The 16,037-nt window shown below is 50.8% G+C and overlaps 1 protein-coding gene across 3 annotated transcripts in view; it reads right to left on the reverse strand.

The window, feature by feature from the left end:
- Positions 1 to 1,279: 1,279 nt before the first annotated feature.
- Positions 1,280 to 16,037, reverse strand: part of abcd4 (ATP binding cassette subfamily D member 4) — a 35,077-nt gene continuing 20,319 nt past the window's right edge. For all 3 annotated transcript variants that reach the window (XM_033027644.1, XM_033027643.1, XM_033027645.1), the window contains 8 exons: positions 14,344 to 14,579; positions 12,987 to 13,078; positions 8,745 to 8,781; positions 8,616 to 8,665; positions 7,063 to 7,115; positions 4,954 to 5,030; positions 3,499 to 3,614; positions 1,280 to 1,860 (listed from right to left, as the gene is read on the reverse strand). In XM_033027644.1, the coding sequence (XP_032883535.1) occupies positions 1,789 to 1,860; positions 3,499 to 3,614; positions 4,954 to 5,030; positions 7,063 to 7,115; positions 8,616 to 8,665; positions 8,745 to 8,781; positions 12,987 to 13,078; positions 14,344 to 14,579 (733 nt within the window). In that variant the 3' untranslated portion in view covers positions 1,280 to 1,788. The remainder of the gene's footprint in view (positions 1,861 to 3,498; positions 3,615 to 4,953; positions 5,031 to 7,062; positions 7,116 to 8,615; positions 8,666 to 8,744; positions 8,782 to 12,986; positions 13,079 to 14,343; positions 14,580 to 16,037) is intronic.

Below are 16,037 nucleotides of genomic sequence, written 5' to 3' on the forward strand. Positions count from 1 at the left end.
GGCTTTTGTAAATTGTGTGTAGGATAGTGTTAGTGTACGGATGACCTACGGGAGGAAACTGGACAAGGGAGAGCCAGTGGATGTAGTGTACCTGGACTTTCAGAAAGCATTTGATAAGGTTTCACATAGGAGATTAGTGGGCAAAATTAGGGCACATGGTATCGGGGGTAGAGTGCTGACATGGATAGAAAATTGGTTTGCAGACAGGAAACAAAGAGTAGGGATTAAGGGGACCCTTTCAGAATGGCAGGCAGTGACTAGTGGGGTACCGCAAGGCTCGGTGCTGGGACCGCAGCTATTTACAATATACATCAATGATTTGGATGAAGGGATTCAAAGTAACATTAGCAAATTTGCAGATGACACAAAACTTGATGGCAGTTGAACTGTGAGGAGGATGCTATGAGAATGCAGGGTGACTTGGACAGGTTGGGGGAGTGGGCAGATGCATGGCAGATGAAGTTTAATGTGGATAAATGTGAGGTTATCCACTTTGGTAGCAAAAACAAGAAGTCAGATTACTATCTAAATGGCGTCAAGTTGGGAAAAGGGGAAGTACAACGGGATCTGGGGATCCTTGTTCATCAGTCTATGAAAGTAAACATGCAGGTACAGCAGGCAGTGAAGAAAGCGAATGGTATGTTGGTCTTTATAACAAGAGGAGTCGAGTATAGGAGCAAAGAGGTTCTTCTGCAGTTGTACAGAGCCCTAGTGAGAACACACCTGGAGTATTGTGTGCAGTTTTGGTCCCCTAATTTGAGGAAGGACATTCTTGCTATTGAGGGAGTGCAGCGTAGGTTTACAAGGTTAATTCCCGGGATGGCGGGACTGTCATATGCTGAGAGAATGGAGCGGCTGGGCTTGTACACTCTGGAGTTTAGAAGGATGAGAGGGTATCTTATTGAAAGATATAAGATTATTAAGGGTTTGGACAGGCTAGAGGCAGGATACATGTTTCTGATGTTGGGGGAGTCCTGAACCAGGGGCCACAGTTTAAGAATAAGGAGTAAGCCATTTAGAACGGAGACGAGGAAACACTTTTTCTCACAGAGAGTGGTGAGTCTGTGGAATTCTCTGCCTCAGAGGGCGGTGGAGGCCGGTTCTCTGGATACTTTCAAGAGAGAGCTAGATAGGGCTCTTAAAGATAGTGGAGTCAGGGGATATGGGGAGAAGGCAGGAACGGGGTACTGATTGTGGATGATCAGCCATGATCACATTGAATGGTGGTGCTGGCTCGAAGGGCCGAATGGCCTACTCCTGCACCCATTGTCTATTGGTCGGCATGGTCTCGGTGGGCCGAAGGGCTCGTTTCTGTTCCAGATATCTAAACTAAACTAAACCAAAGGGTCCTGGCGCAATAGTCACCTTCCCAGGTTCTGCAGAGATGCTGCCTGACCAGCTCAGTTACTCCACCACTTTGTGTCCAGCAGAATGAAGAAGAGTTCTGACCCGAAACGTCACCTATGCCTTTTCTCCAGAGCTGCCGCCTGACCCGCTGCGTTACTCCAGCGCTTTTTGTTCTACGCAAGAGTCCGGCATCTGCAGTTCCTTGCGTGGACATTCGGAAGGAGCTGATCCGAGATGGTCTTGGATTGTAAAGTTTGCACGATATTGTCCTTCGAGCTACGGAGCAAGACGTGCTTGAGATCCCAGGGCCATTCTCAGTTGTTCCGTGCCACCGATGTGAAAGCAATCAGAGTTAATCACAATGTCGAAGGGGATAGCTGGGGCAGAGGTTTCATCCTGGGCTTCCACGAGTGGGGATGAGGAGCCTGTCCCTGGAGGAGATCAGGTGTGGTGCTGGACTGCACTCAGCTCCCATTTCCCATCTCCCAGTAGATGCAACACTGAGTCATGGTACTGTCCAAGGGGAGAGAGGAAGGTAAGCATTAACCCACGAGGCACAAAATAATCAACTTGCACGAAAGAGCCGCCAGTCCCACATTATTAGTGCTGCTTCTCGATCTTTAGATATTTTAGTTTTAGAGATACAGCGCAGACCCAGGCTCTTTGGCCCACCGAGTCCTCGCCGACCAGCGATCCCTGCACACTAGCGCTATCCCACGCACACCAGGGACAAGTTTTTTTAACGGTTATTTCCCGAAGCCAATTGACCTACAAACCTGCACGTCTTTGGAATGTGGGAGGAATCCGGAGCACCCGGAGAAAACCCACGCAGGTCACGGGGAGAAGGCACAAAATATGTGCACGCAACACCCGCAGTCAGGATCGAACCAGGGCCTCTGGCGCTGGAAGGCAGCGACTCTACCGCTGGTCAGCATCCATGATGCAGGTGACAAGATGGGTGATCTGAAGGCCTGAACTAACACTCCAGAGGGTCTGTGTTCAAATCCCCACCAAGACCACCGTGGACTTTAATTCCGTAATAACGTGGAATTCAACCACGATCCAGTCATTCGTATTAACCGCCACAAAACCAACAGGTTCTTGAGAAAACACGGCACGGTGGTAGGGTTGCTGTCTTACAGCGCCAGAGACCCGGGTTTGATCCTGACTCCGGGTGCCCTCTGTACGGAGTTCGTACGTTCTCCCCGTGACATGCGTGGGTTTTCTCCGAGATCTTCTGTTTCCTTCGACACTCCAAAGACATACAGGTTTGTAGGTTCACAAAATTGCTGGGGAAACTCAGCGGGTGCAGCTGCATCTATGGACCTTCGATATTCCAGCATCTGCAGTTCCCTTTTGGCTCCATAGATGCTGCTGCACCCGCTGAGTTTCCCCAGCAATTTTGTGTACCTACGATATTCCAGCATCTGCAGTTCCCTTTTGAACAGGTTTGTAGGTTAATTGGCTTGGTATAAATGCAAATTGTCCCCAGTGTGTGTAGGGTAGTGTTCGTGTGCGGGGATCGCGGGTCGGTGTGGACGCGGTGGGCCGAAGGGCCTGTTTTCGCGCTGTATCTCTAAAACTAAACCCAAATAAGCTAAACATTTGTTTCAGGGACCGTTGCTTCCCAGCTGCTATCAGTGAATAGGAACCTGAGCTCACCCTTGTTTGGGAACACTCAGCTTCACCTGCACTGACCCAACCATCCTTGCTGAGACAGTTTAGTTTTGCTTAGAGTTACAGTGCGGAAACAACCCTTCCGTCCACCGAGCCCGTGCCAACCAGCGATCCCCGCACACTAACGCTCTCCTACAGGGACAATTTTACAACTTACCGAAGCCAATTAACCTGCATACCTGTGTACGTCTTTGGCGTGTGGGAGGAAACCGATGATCTCTCAGAAAACCCACGCGGTCACGGGGAGAACGTACAAGCTTCGTGGTCGGGATCGAACCCGTGTCTCCGGTGCTGCAAGTGCTGTAAAGGCGGTAACTCTACTGCCGCGCCACTGTGGCCGACACAGACAGTTTGAATTGTGATGCGGAGACATAGCTCACTCCTGCCCCGTTAGACGGAGTCCCGCGCTCCCATCCCTCCCCCCCCCCCACCCGGAGCTCAGTGCCCTGGGGTTGGATCGTCACTCACTCCCACCTTCTCCAAGCTGCTGCGATGTCCCACGCTGACCACAGTCATCCCCAGATGTGTACAGATGTGGTACAGCTCCGCTTCCGTCTCTTCAGTCAGGGCACTCGTGGCTTCGTCTAACACTGGGAGACAAGGAGGAGGAGAAGACCGGGTTTAAAGGGGGGGGGGGTCTAGGAGCACTGCATTGTCACTTCCTTCACTAGAACCTGTCTCACAGTCACACAGAATGGAAATAGGCCCTTCAGCCCCACTTGCCCATGCCGACCAACATGTCCCATCTACACTAGTCATGGTCATAGAGTGTGAAAACAGGCCCTTCAGCCCCACTTGCCCACACTAACCAACATGTCCCATCTACATTAGTCCCACTTGATCTGGCTTCACTGATGCCTCAGCCGCAGAAAGCAAGAATAAGGCCCCAGAACCTGGGGTGGCACGGTGGCGCAGCGGTAGAGTTGCTGCCTCACAGCGCCAGAGACCCGGGTTCGATCCTGACCATGGGTGCTGTCTGTACGTACGTTCTCCCCGTAACTGCGTGTGTGCTCTGGATCCCTCCCACTTTCTAAAGACATACGTTTATAGGTTTATCAGCCTCTGTAAATCACCCCTAGTGTGTAGGACATAGAACTAGTGAATGGGCGATTAATGTTCGGCCTGGACTCGATGGGCCAAATGGCCTCTTTCCACACTGTATCTCTACACTCTCTCACCTCTCAACGTTCTCCGCTCCATGCACCCTTCCAACCCAAACCACTAGCCCACACGGCCACTAATGAAGGTCTGCAGATTGTGGGGTTTGGAATGTGCCCAGGATGAGACATCCTGACAAAGTCAGTGTGCACCAACTACCAGGGAGACTCTATGGTCTAGCTTGAAGTTGTGAAAACGCACACCTCCAGATTCAGAGACAGTTTCTTCCCAGCTGTTATCAGGCAACTGAATCATCCCACCGCAACCAGAGGGCAGTCCCGAACTACCATCTACCTCTTTGGTGACCCTCGGACTATCCTTGATCGGACTTTGCTGGCTTTACAATAGACAATGGACAATAGGTACAGAGGTAGGCCATTCTGCCCCTCGAGCCAGCACCGCCATTCAATGTGATCATGGCTGATCATCCACAATCAGTACCCCGTTCCTGCCTTCTCCCCATATCCCCTGACTCCGCCATCTTCAAGAGCCCTATCTAGCTCTCCCTTGAAAGTGTCCAGAGAACCTGCCTCCACCGCCCTCTGAGGCAGAGAATTCCACAGACTCACAACTCCCAGTTTACCTTGCACTAAACGTTATTCCCTCATCATGTATCTCTACCCTGACAGCAGCTCGATTGTAATCATGAATCGTCCTTCTGCCGACTGGGTTAGCAAGCGTGGAAAGCTTTTCACTGAACCTCTGTGCACGTGACAATAAACTAAACTGAACGGAGTGGTGGACGTGACCGATGGGAGGGTGGACACGGACCTGCAAACTCCGGCTGGTGATAGAAGAGCCTGGCGAAGGTGAGCCGCTGCATCTCTCCCGGAGACAGCACGTCGTACCTGGGGAGAACAAACACCGGCGAGCCCATCAGATGAACAGCTCCTCCCTCACCACCCTCCTCCGCCCAAGGGTTCCAATCCTCCCCATCCATTCTCTGGGGAGAACAAACACCAGTAAAAAAACAAAAAACGAGATCCTCGGTTTCCTCCCATACTCCGTACACGTACAGGTTTGTAAGTTAATTGGCTTGGTGAAGATGTACAAATTGTCCCTCGTGTGTGGAGGGTAGTGTTAGAGGCAGGAAACATGTTCCCGATGTTGGGGCAGTCCAGAACCAGGGGCCACAGTTTAAGAATAAGGGGTCGGCCATTTAGAACGGAGACGAGGAAACACTTTTTCTCACAGAGAGTGGTGAGTCGGTGGAATTCTCTGCCTCAGAGGCCGGTTCTCTGGATACTTTCAAGAGAGAGCTAGATAGGGCTCTTAAAGATAGCGGAGTCAAGGGATATGGGGGGAAGGCAGGAACGGGGTACTGATTGGGGATGATCAGCCACGATCACATTGAATGGCGGTGCTGGCTCGAAGGGCCGAATGGCCTACTCCTACATCTATTGTCTATTGGTGCAGATGTAAAAATTGTCCCTTGGGTAGTGGAGGGTAGTGTTAGGGTGCGGGGATCGTTGGTCGGTGCGGACTCAGTGGGCCGAATGGCCTGTTTCCGCGCTGTGTCTCTAAACTAACCTAAAGCCCATCAGATGCACAGCTCCTTCAACACACAAGGGTTGCAATCCTTTCCCCTCATCGCCAGCCCAATCCTCCCTCAGTCCTCTGCCCCATGAGATCAAACCTCCGTCACGCCCGACTAGTCGGCAAGACATCCCGCAGACATGAGCAGCATGGTGGCGCATCGGTAGAGTTGCTGCCTTGCAGCGCCAGAGACCCGGGTCCGATCCAGACTACGGGGCGCTGTCTGCACGGAGTTTGTACATTCTGCCCGTGACCTTGTGGGTTTTCCCCGGGTGCTCCGGTTTCCTCCCACGCTCCAAAGACGTACAGGTTTGCAGGTTAATGGGCTTCTGTGTGATTGTAAATTGTTCCCTGGTGCGTGCGGGAATAGTGTTAATGTGTGGGGATCGCTGGCCAGCACGGACTCGGTGGGCCGAAGGGCCTGTTTCTGCGCTGTATCTCTACAATAAAACTATAATCGCTGATCGAGGCAGAGGATGTTCAGCTCCTGCTCCGAGGTCCTCTCCCGTATTAACTGTTGTGGACACGGTGGGGAGCAGGTTCATAAGTTCTAGGAGCAGTATTAGGCCATTCGGCCCATCAAGTCTACTCCGCCATTCAATCATGGCTGATCTCTCTTTGGTCATTCAATTCCATTCAATCGTGTCTGATCTCTCCCTCCTAACCCCATTCTCCTGCCTTCTCCCCCTAACGTCTGACACCCGTACTAATCAAGAATCTATCAATATATAATGTAACAATATCCATTGACTTGGCCACCACAGCCTTTCTTTGGTAATGAATTCCACAGATTCACCACCCTCTGACTAAAGAAATTCTTCTTCATCTCCTTCCTAAAGGAACGTCCTTTAATTCTGAGAGTACGACCTCTGGCCCCTGGACTCTCCCACTGGTGGAAACATCCTCTCCACATCCATTCTATTCATGCCTTTCAGTAGAGGATCCACACTGTCCGGACTCTGGGTCACTCACAGAGACTCAAGTGTGGGCTGTGAATCGTGATGGCAACAGATCTTGGGACCTTCGGAACCAAAGCTCATTCCTCAGGGATTCTCTTGACTTGAAGCCTTATTTTAGATTAGAGATACAGCGCGGAAACAGGCCCCTCAGCCCGCGCCGACCAGCGATCCCTGCACACTGACACAATCCTACACACACACACTTGGGACAATTTTTACATTTACACCCAAGCCAATTAACCTACAAACCTGTACGTCTATCGAGTGTGGGAGGAAACCGGAGATCCCGGAGAAAACCCGCGCAGGTCACGGGGAGAACGTACAAATTCCGTACAGGCAGCACCTCTGCTGCTGCACCACTTGGAGAAGATTAAAAGTGACTCACCAGTTCCAACCAACTATCTCATCCAGCCCGCCCGTCCTCTTCAGCAGAGGCCCCTGAAAGACAGGATGTGCCCACATTCACCGTGTGGATCAGGTAGTGCAACAGGTAGAAACAAGGATGCTGGTTTACCAAGGAATGACACAGAGTGCTGGAGTAACTCAGCGGGTCAGGCAGCATCACTGGAGAACATGGATAGGTGACGAGGTTAATACCCGGGATGGCGGGACTGTCATATGCTGAGAGAATGGAGCGGCTGGGCTTGTATACACTGGAATTTAGAAGGATGAGAAGGAGTCTTATTGAAACATATAAGATTATTATGGGATTGGACATGCTAGAGGCTGGAAACATGTTCCCGATGTTGGGGGAGTCCAGAACCAGGGGCCACAGTTTAAGAATGAGGGGTAAGCCATTTAAAAGGGAGACGACGAAAAACTTTTTCACCCAGAGTTGTGAGTCTGTGGAATTCTCTGCCTCAGAGGGCGGTGGAGGCCGGTTCTCTGGATACTTTCAAGAGAGAGTTAGATAGAGCTCTTAAAGATAGCGGAGTCAAGGGATATGGGGAGAAGGCAGGAACGGGGTACTGATTGGGGATGATCAGCCATGATCACAGTGGATGGCGCTGCTGGCTCGAAGGGCCAAATGGCCTACTCCTGCACCTATTGTCTACTGTCTACAGACCGACTGCAGGGTGGGGGAAAAGAAAGCTAGAAGAGTGGGTGGCATGGTGCCGTTGTGGTAGAGTTGCTGCTTCAGAGTGCAAGGGACCCAGGATCGATCCTGACTGCGGGTGCTGCCTGTACGGAGTTTGCGTGTTCTCCCTGTGACCTGCGTGGGTTTTCTCCAGGTGCTCAGGTTTCCTCCCACACTCCAAAGACGTACAGGTTTGTAGGTTAGTTGGTTTGGTGTAAATATAAAATTGCCCCTTGTGTGTGTCGGGTTGTGTTAGTGTGCGGGGATCGCTGGTCGGCACGTACTCGGTGGGCCGAAGGGCCTGTTTCCGCGCTGTATCTCTGAACTAAACTGAAACTAAGAGTGGAGGGGCAGGGCAAAGCGAGGCAGGTCCAACTATCTGCCTATCAACCCATCCCCTCGCGTACAATCAAGCTATACACATGTTTCTATGTAGTGGAAAGAGAAACATACCAGAGTGTGGAAGTTAGAGTGTGGAAGATAGTTGCAGAGTAAGTGCAAATTTTAAAAAAAAAGTGCAAGGACTCCAAAGAGGTAGGTTGGAAGATCAGCACCACGGCCTTACTTATGGGAGGACATTTCAGTAGACTGCTAATAGATGGGGTTCCAAGGAGCACTGACATTAATGAGACAATGGAAGTGCTGACCTCTGGACTCTGTGGGAGGAATGAGCAATGGATATTTTTCCGGCAGAAATAGATAGATTCTTGATTCGTACGGGTGTCAGGGGCTATGGGGAGAATGGGGTTAGGAGGGAGAGATAGATCAGCCATGATTGAACAGAGGAGTAGACTTGATGGGCCGAATGGCCTAATGCTGCTCATATCTCTTATGAACTCATGAGCAAGGGAAGAACTTACCAAGCCGGTGGCCTCCAAGAAGTGGAGAATTCTTTTGTCATCGGCTGACCCTAGGAGATATAATTCAACAGTGTCACAACTCCATCAGGCCGCAGCGCCTGCGATACAGAACGGTGTGCAATGTGGTACCTGAAAGAGGGTAGATTTCCTTCAGAGGGTAAATCACCTGTACAAAGAAACACAAGAAGGTTAACACTACGCACAAAGCAGCTTCACAGCAGCAGGAAAGCCCACAAACGCCTCTACGTCCTTACAAGGCGCAGGCCGACTGGTTAGCACTCAACTAAAGCTTTTCACTGTACCTCGGTACCCTGGACAATAAACAAAACTGCACTGAAGACAAGATGGAATCTGGGAGTGTAGGGGATCTCAAGGAAACATTCGTATGGTCTGAAGAAGGGTCTCGACCCGAAAGATCACCCGTTCCTTCTCTCCAGAGATGATGCCTGTTACTAAGTTACTCCAGCATTTTGTGCCTAATTTCGTTCAGTTCAGTTTATTTTATTGTCACGTGTACCGAGGTGCTGCGAAATGCTTTTGTAGCGTGCTAAGCAGTCAGCGGAAAGACTATACATGATTACAATCTATCCATTTACAGTGTATAGATACACAAGGGAATAACGCTTAGTGCAGGGTAAAGCCAACAATGTCCCCAGCCAGCAAAACCTAATGACCTAATTCCCAGGTAGACAAAATTGCTGGAGAAACTCAGCAGGTGAGGCAGCATCTATGGAGTGAAGGAATAGGTGATGTTTCGTGTCGAGACCCTTCTTCAGACCTATTACCCATATCATTGCATTGTCTGTGCTGAATCTCTTGTACACTGTCAAGAATCGTGCACTCCCAATGGTAGTGTGTGTGTGTGTGTGTGTGTGTGTGTGTGTGTGTGTGTGTGTGTGTGTGTGTGTGTGTGTGTGTGTGTGTGTGTGTGTGTGTGTGTGTGTGTGTCTATCTTTTTGTGTCCATTTATATATTACACCATGTGTAAGAAAGAACTACAGATGCTGGTTTAAATCAAAGGTAGACACAAGATGCTGGAGTAACTGAGCGGGGCAGGCAGCATCTCTGGAGAGAAGGAATGGGCGATGTTTCGCGTCGAGACCCTTCTTCAGACTGATTTCAGGGGAGGGGGCCGGACAAAGATAGAATGTAGTCGGGGAGGCAGTAAGACTGGTGGGAGAACTGGGAAGGGGAAGGGGATGGAGAGAGAAAGCAAGAGGCTATCTGAAGTGAATCTAGTGGGAGAACTGGGAAATGTATATTATACCAGTTTAGTTAAGTTTAATGTCACGTGTACCGACTTACAGTGAAAAGGTGGATAGGCACAAAATGCTAGAGTAACACAGAGGGACAGCAAGCATCTCTGGAGAGAAGGAATGGGTGGCGTTTCGGGTCGACCCCCTTCTTCAGACTGAGAGTCTCGGGGAGGGGGAGATATGGAGGTGTGAAAACGACAGATCAAAGCAGACGATGATCAAGTAACTCTAGAATGATTCATTGTTGGCTGAGGGGAAGGGCATACAACCAGTAATATTTAATTCGGAGGAGAGTGGATCTAGTTGGAGAACTGGGGTGTGGGAGGGACGGGGAGAGAGAGAGAGAGAGAGAGAGAGAGAAAGCAAGGGTTATTTGAAGTTAGAGAAGTCAATTTGCATACCGAAGGCAGACACAAAATGCAGGAGAAACTCAGCGGGACAGGCAGCATCTCAGGGGACAAGGAATGGTCGACGTTTCGGGTCGAGACCCTTCTTCAAACTGAAGAAGACCCAGTCTGAAGAAGGGTCTCGACCCGAAACATCACCCATTCCTTCTCTCCTGAGATAATAGACAATGGACAATAGGTGCATGAGTAGGCCATTCGGCCCTTCGAGCCAGCACCACCATTCATTGTGATCATGGCTGATCATCCCCAATCAGTACCCCGTTCCTGCCTTCTCCCCATATCCCCTGACTCCGCTATTTTTAAGAGCCCTATCTAGCTCTCTCTTGAAAGCATCCAAGGAACCTGCCTCCACCGCCCTCTGAGGCAGAGAATTCCACAGACTCACCACTCTCTGTGAGAAAAAGTATTTCCTCGTCTCCGTTTTAATTTCCTCGTCTCCGTTCTGAGATGCTGCCTCACCCGCTGAATTACTTCAGCATTTTGCGTCTGCTTTCGATTTGAACCAGCATCTGCAGTTCTTTCTTACACTCAATGTTCTTACTGCTGGGGTGTAAGCTGCCCAAGCTAAATATGAGGTGCTGTTCCTCCAATTTGCGCTGGGCCTCACTCTGGCAGTGGAGGAGGCCCAGGACAGAAAGGTCAGTGTGGGAATGGGAGGGGGGAGTTAAAGCGTTTAGCAACCAGTGAAACTAGGGAAAAGCTTGTTGTTGCGTGCTATCTAGTCAGCGGAAAGACTATACATGATTACAATCAAACTATCCACCGTGTGCAGATACAGGATAAAGGGAATAACGTTTAGTGCAAGTTGAAGTCCAGTAAAGTCCGATTAAAGATAGTTTGAGGTTCTCCAATGAGGTAGATAGTAGTTCAGGATTGCTTTCTAGTTGGTGATAGGATGGTTCAGTTGCCTGATAACAGCTGGGAAGAAACTGTCCCTGAATCTGGAGGTGTGCGTTTTCACACTTCTGTACCTTTTGCCTGATGGGAGAGGGGAGAAGAGGGAGTGGCAAGAAGGAATGATGAACTGGCATTTTGTGTCTATCCTCGGTGTAAACCAGCATCTGCAGTTCCTTCCTACACATTTCGTCTGCTCCACTGCGAAATCTCCTCCAGGTATGCCCACTGTGAAGAAGTTCTCATCCTCTCTCCCGACAATAAAGAGGGGTCCCGGCCTGAAACGTCACCTACCCATGTTCTCCAGAGATGCTGCCTGACCCGCTGAGTTACTCCAGCACTTTTTTGTCTGTCTCCCCATTGCGAGCTCATCCCAAGCCCTGCCCAGATTTTTAAACAGGAGTGTTGCTATCTTGGGGGCAAGTGTGACACCACAGCTGACCCCAGCCCCGCCACTGCCTGCACTGGGCTCCCATAAATCTCCAGCCCTGGATCGTCCCACACCACACTGTGGATGCTGCCTGTGTGGAGTTTGCACGTTCTCCCTGTCACCGCAAGGAATTCCTCCGGTTTCACCCCCAAAGACGTGTGGGTTTGTAGGTTAACCGGCCCTCTGTAAATTGCCCCCTTAGTGTGTATGGAGCGGATGGGAAAATGGGGATGGCGTAGAATTAGTGTAGATTGGGTCCAGTTTCCATGGTGTATCTTACGTTTAGTTTAGTTTAGAGATACAGCGCGGAAACAGGCCCTTCGGCCCACCAAGTATGCACCGACCAGCGATTCCCGCACGCTAACACTATCTTACGCCCAGTATTTCACCACCAGGGGGCGCCGCAAGATTGGCAGCCCCGCCAACAGCCCCGTTTGTTTTTTCGTCTCTAAACATTTTTTTAGTGTGTTTAAAGTTTGTGTAAATGTTCTCCGGTTTGTTTTATGGGGGGAGGGGAAGGGGTCGGTGGAAACTTTTTTTTCAGTTTGTTACCTTGCCGGAGATGCGATTAATTTTCGGACCGCATTCTCCGGTCGCTCTGCGGCCTACCATCGACGGAGCTGGAGGCCTCCACGGACTGACCTTGGGCCTCACCGCGGGGCGTGGACTTACATCGGAGTCGATCCCTTGCCCGGGATCGCTCCAACCGCGGCCTGCGGACTTTAAATCGGGAGCTCGCAGTCTCGGGAGAGGCCGTGGATGTCGGGAGCTACAACGTTGCGGAAGGTTCGATCAGCCCCGACGCGGGGTTCGATCGCTCGGCGCGGGGGAGCTGACATCCCCCCCGATGCAGGAGCAGATCGCCTCGACGCGGGGGGGCCCAAACGCCGCCAGCTACGGGAGTCAAGATCGTCCCGTCAACGGAGGGCTCGAGGCCCCTGACCACGGGAGAACAAAGGGAGGAGATTGAACTTTTTTTCACCTTCCATCACAGTGAGGAATGTGGAGGAGTCACTGTGGTGGATGTTTATGTTAAAATGTGTTTTGTGTGTTCCGTTGCTTTTTATTTGTATGACTGACTTGGCAAATGAAATTCCTCGTATGTTGCAAAACATACTTGGCTAATGAAGCATTATTGAGATTGATTGTAGGACAATTTACAATTATACAATTAACATAGACATGTATATCTTTGTAGTGTGGGAGGAATTCGGAGCACCCAGGGAGAACGTGCAAACTCCGTACAGACAGCACCCGCAGTCAGGATCCCGGGACTCTGTCGCTGCGCCACCGCGCCGCTCCCATCCCGAAACAAATCGCTCCAACTCTGGGTCCCCCTTGGGCCGTTCCAGGATGGGTTCCCGGCAGGTGCCCCCACCTTTACCTGTTCCCTGAGGGTCCCGTCAGTGAAGTAGGGCCTCTGTGGGAGGAAGAGAACCCCTCGAGGCCCAAAGCAGGTGGCCATGCGGAGAGAGCCTGCAAGCAAGGAGAGGGGGGGATCAGGAGCAGAAGGTTACACCCCAGGCACAACCCCCACCAACAGCTTTAGCTTGGTTTAGTTTAGAGATACAACGCAGAAACAGGCCCTTCAGCCCACCGAGTCCTCGCCGAACAGCGATCCACGCGCACTAACACTATCCTACACCCACTAGGGACAATTTACATTTATACAAAGCCAACTAATCTACAAACCTGTACTTCTTTGGAGTGTGGCAGGAAAGCGAAGATCTCGGAGAAAACCCACGCAGGTCACGGGGAGAACGTGCAAACTCCGTACAGACAGCGCCAGTAGACGGGATCAAACCCGGGTCTCTGGCGCTGCAAGCGCTGTAAGTCAGCAACTCTATCGCTCAGACGCGTGGAGGCTTCACTGCACCCAGGGAAGCAGCAGATCAGGGATAGATACAAAATGCTGGAGTAACTCAGCGGGTCAGGCAGCATCTCTGGAGAGAAGGAATAGGTGATGTTTCGGTTCGAGGCCCTTCTTCAGACGGTTTCCTTCCTACACTTCCTTCAATCCCTTAGTCTCAGACCTTCTGTTTCTTTTTCATCTCTGGCCTTTGTCCAGCCAAACATCCCTCCCCCCCCCCATCTTCCCCACCCTCCCCTAGCCTGTGTTCACCCATTACCTGCCACACTTGGTCCTGACCCTTCTCTCTTCTGATTAGTACGGGTGTCAGGGGTTATGGGGAGAAGGCAGGAGAATTGGGTTAGGATGGAGAGATAGAACAGCCATGATTGAATGGCGGAGTAGAATTGATGGGCCGAATGGCCTAATCCTGCTCCTAGAACATATGAACTTCCAGCTTTTTTTCTACCCCCCCCCCCACCCCAGACAATCAGTCTGAAGAAGGGTCCCGACACGAAACGTTATCTATCCATGTCATCCAAAGACGCAGCCTGGCCCACTGAGTAATTCCAGCTCTTTGTGTTTTAGCTTTTAGTGTCTTTAGTTTTAGACATGCAACATCCGTTCACACTAGTTCTATGTGGTCCCAGTTTCTACACACTCGGGGCAATGTACAGAAGCCAATTAACCTGCATGCCTGTACGTATCTGGACTGTGGGAGGAATCTGGAGAAAACCCACACAGGTCACGGGGAGAACGTACAAACTCCGTACAGACAGGACCCGTGGTCAGGATCGAACCCGGGTCTCTGCTGCAGCGACTCTACCACTGACCCCCCGTATGTTTAGTAAACCAGCATCCGCAGTTCCTCGCTTCTACGAATAATTCTTACCCTGAGTAATCTCCCTTAATCCGTTCAGGACCCGGAGCAGAGTGGTCTTCCCGGTGCCTGTGTTGCCGATGATCAGGAGGCTTTGTCCCGACGTGATCTTCAGGGTCAGGTTCTTCACCAACAACTCCTCAGACCAGGGGGCGGTGAAGGAAACCCCCTCCAGGATGAAAGCAGTGTGGTCAGACTGCCCCTGCCCATCCATCTCTCCCTCCTCCTCCGACGAATCCAAGCCGCTCCTGGAGAAGATAGCTGTGAGCTTTACCATAGAGTCTCCCAGCGTGGAAACAGGCCCTGTGGCCCAACTTGCCCGCACCGAGCAACACGTCCCATCTACACTCGTCCCAACTGCCCGCGTTTGGCCCATATCCCTCCAAACCTGTCCTGTCCATGTAGGTACCTGTCTAAATGTTTCTTAAACGTTGCGATAGTACCTGCCTCAACTACCTCCTCTGGCAGCTCGTTCCATACACCCACTGCCCTTTGTGTGGAAAAGTTGCCCCTCAGATTCCTATTAAAGCGCCCCCCCCCCCCCCCCCCACCTTAAGCCAATGTGCTCTGCACCTTATGATTCCCCTCCTCTGGGCAAGAGACTCTGTGCATCTACCCGATCTATTCCTTTTGAACTGTACACTGCAAGGGCCAGGAAGCGAGCGGGGAAGATCATCGCTGACCCCTCTCACCCTGGCCACAAACTCTTTGAATCACTTCCCTCTGGAAGGCGACTCCGGACTGTCAAAGCTGCCACAGCCAGACATAAAAACATCTTTTTTTCCAAGGGTAGTAGCTCTGCTCAATAACCAAAAATCTGTAGCCTCCTTTTGCTCTGGCATGTTTCATGTTTAAACTATGTTTCATTATTAATGTTTAATGTTTTAAGTGTCATTCTTAATTGTTTACTGTATGTCGTGTTGTTACTTGCGAGCAGAGCACCAAGGCAAATTCCTTGTATGTGAACATACTTGGCCAATAAACTTATTCATTCATTTATTCTGATTCCTATGCATCAGGTGGACATAGAAGACAGTGCAGCACGGGAACAGGCCCTTCGGCCCACAATGTCCGTGATGGACATGATGCCGGATTAAACTAATCTCCAGTGTCTGCACGTGATCCATATCCCTCCATAATCCTGGAGACACAAGGATCTGAGGAAACTGGGTTCATGAAAACAAAAGCTGTTTCAGATCAGGACTCAAAGTTCACCAGAGATGCTGCTTGATGTGAGGAGCTACTCCAGCACTTGAATGAATGGATGAATGCATGAACGAATGCTTTATTATCACATGTGACAATCACAGTGATATTGTATACGTGCATACCCAAGGTATGGGAAGAGTCGCCACGAAAAGAGCGGTGACAAAGTTACAAAATACCCCGCGCATCAGGTCCGCCTTTGTTCTCCCCCCCCCCCCCCCCCCCCCCACGCAGGGTCCCCCTTTGTGTGTTTTCCATACAAAGTCCTGCTTCCTTGCAGCTGCCGATCCTGTTAGCAGCACTGGGCCTCTACTCGCTGGAGTTTAGAAGGTTGAGGGGGGAACCCCATTGAAACTTACAGAATCATGAAAGGCCTAGATAGAGTGGATGTGGAGAGGATGTTTCCACTGGTGGGAGAGTCTAGGGCCAGAGGTCACAGCCTCAGAATGAAAAAGGCGCTCTTTTAGAAAGGAACTGCTTTAGTCAGAGGGTAGTTAATG

The sequence above is a fragment of the Amblyraja radiata genome, chromosome 9 (assembly GCF_010909765.2).
Source record: "Amblyraja radiata isolate CabotCenter1 chromosome 9, sAmbRad1.1.pri, whole genome shotgun sequence".
Classification (NCBI taxonomy): Eukaryota; Metazoa; Chordata; class Chondrichthyes; order Rajiformes; family Rajidae; genus Amblyraja; species Amblyraja radiata.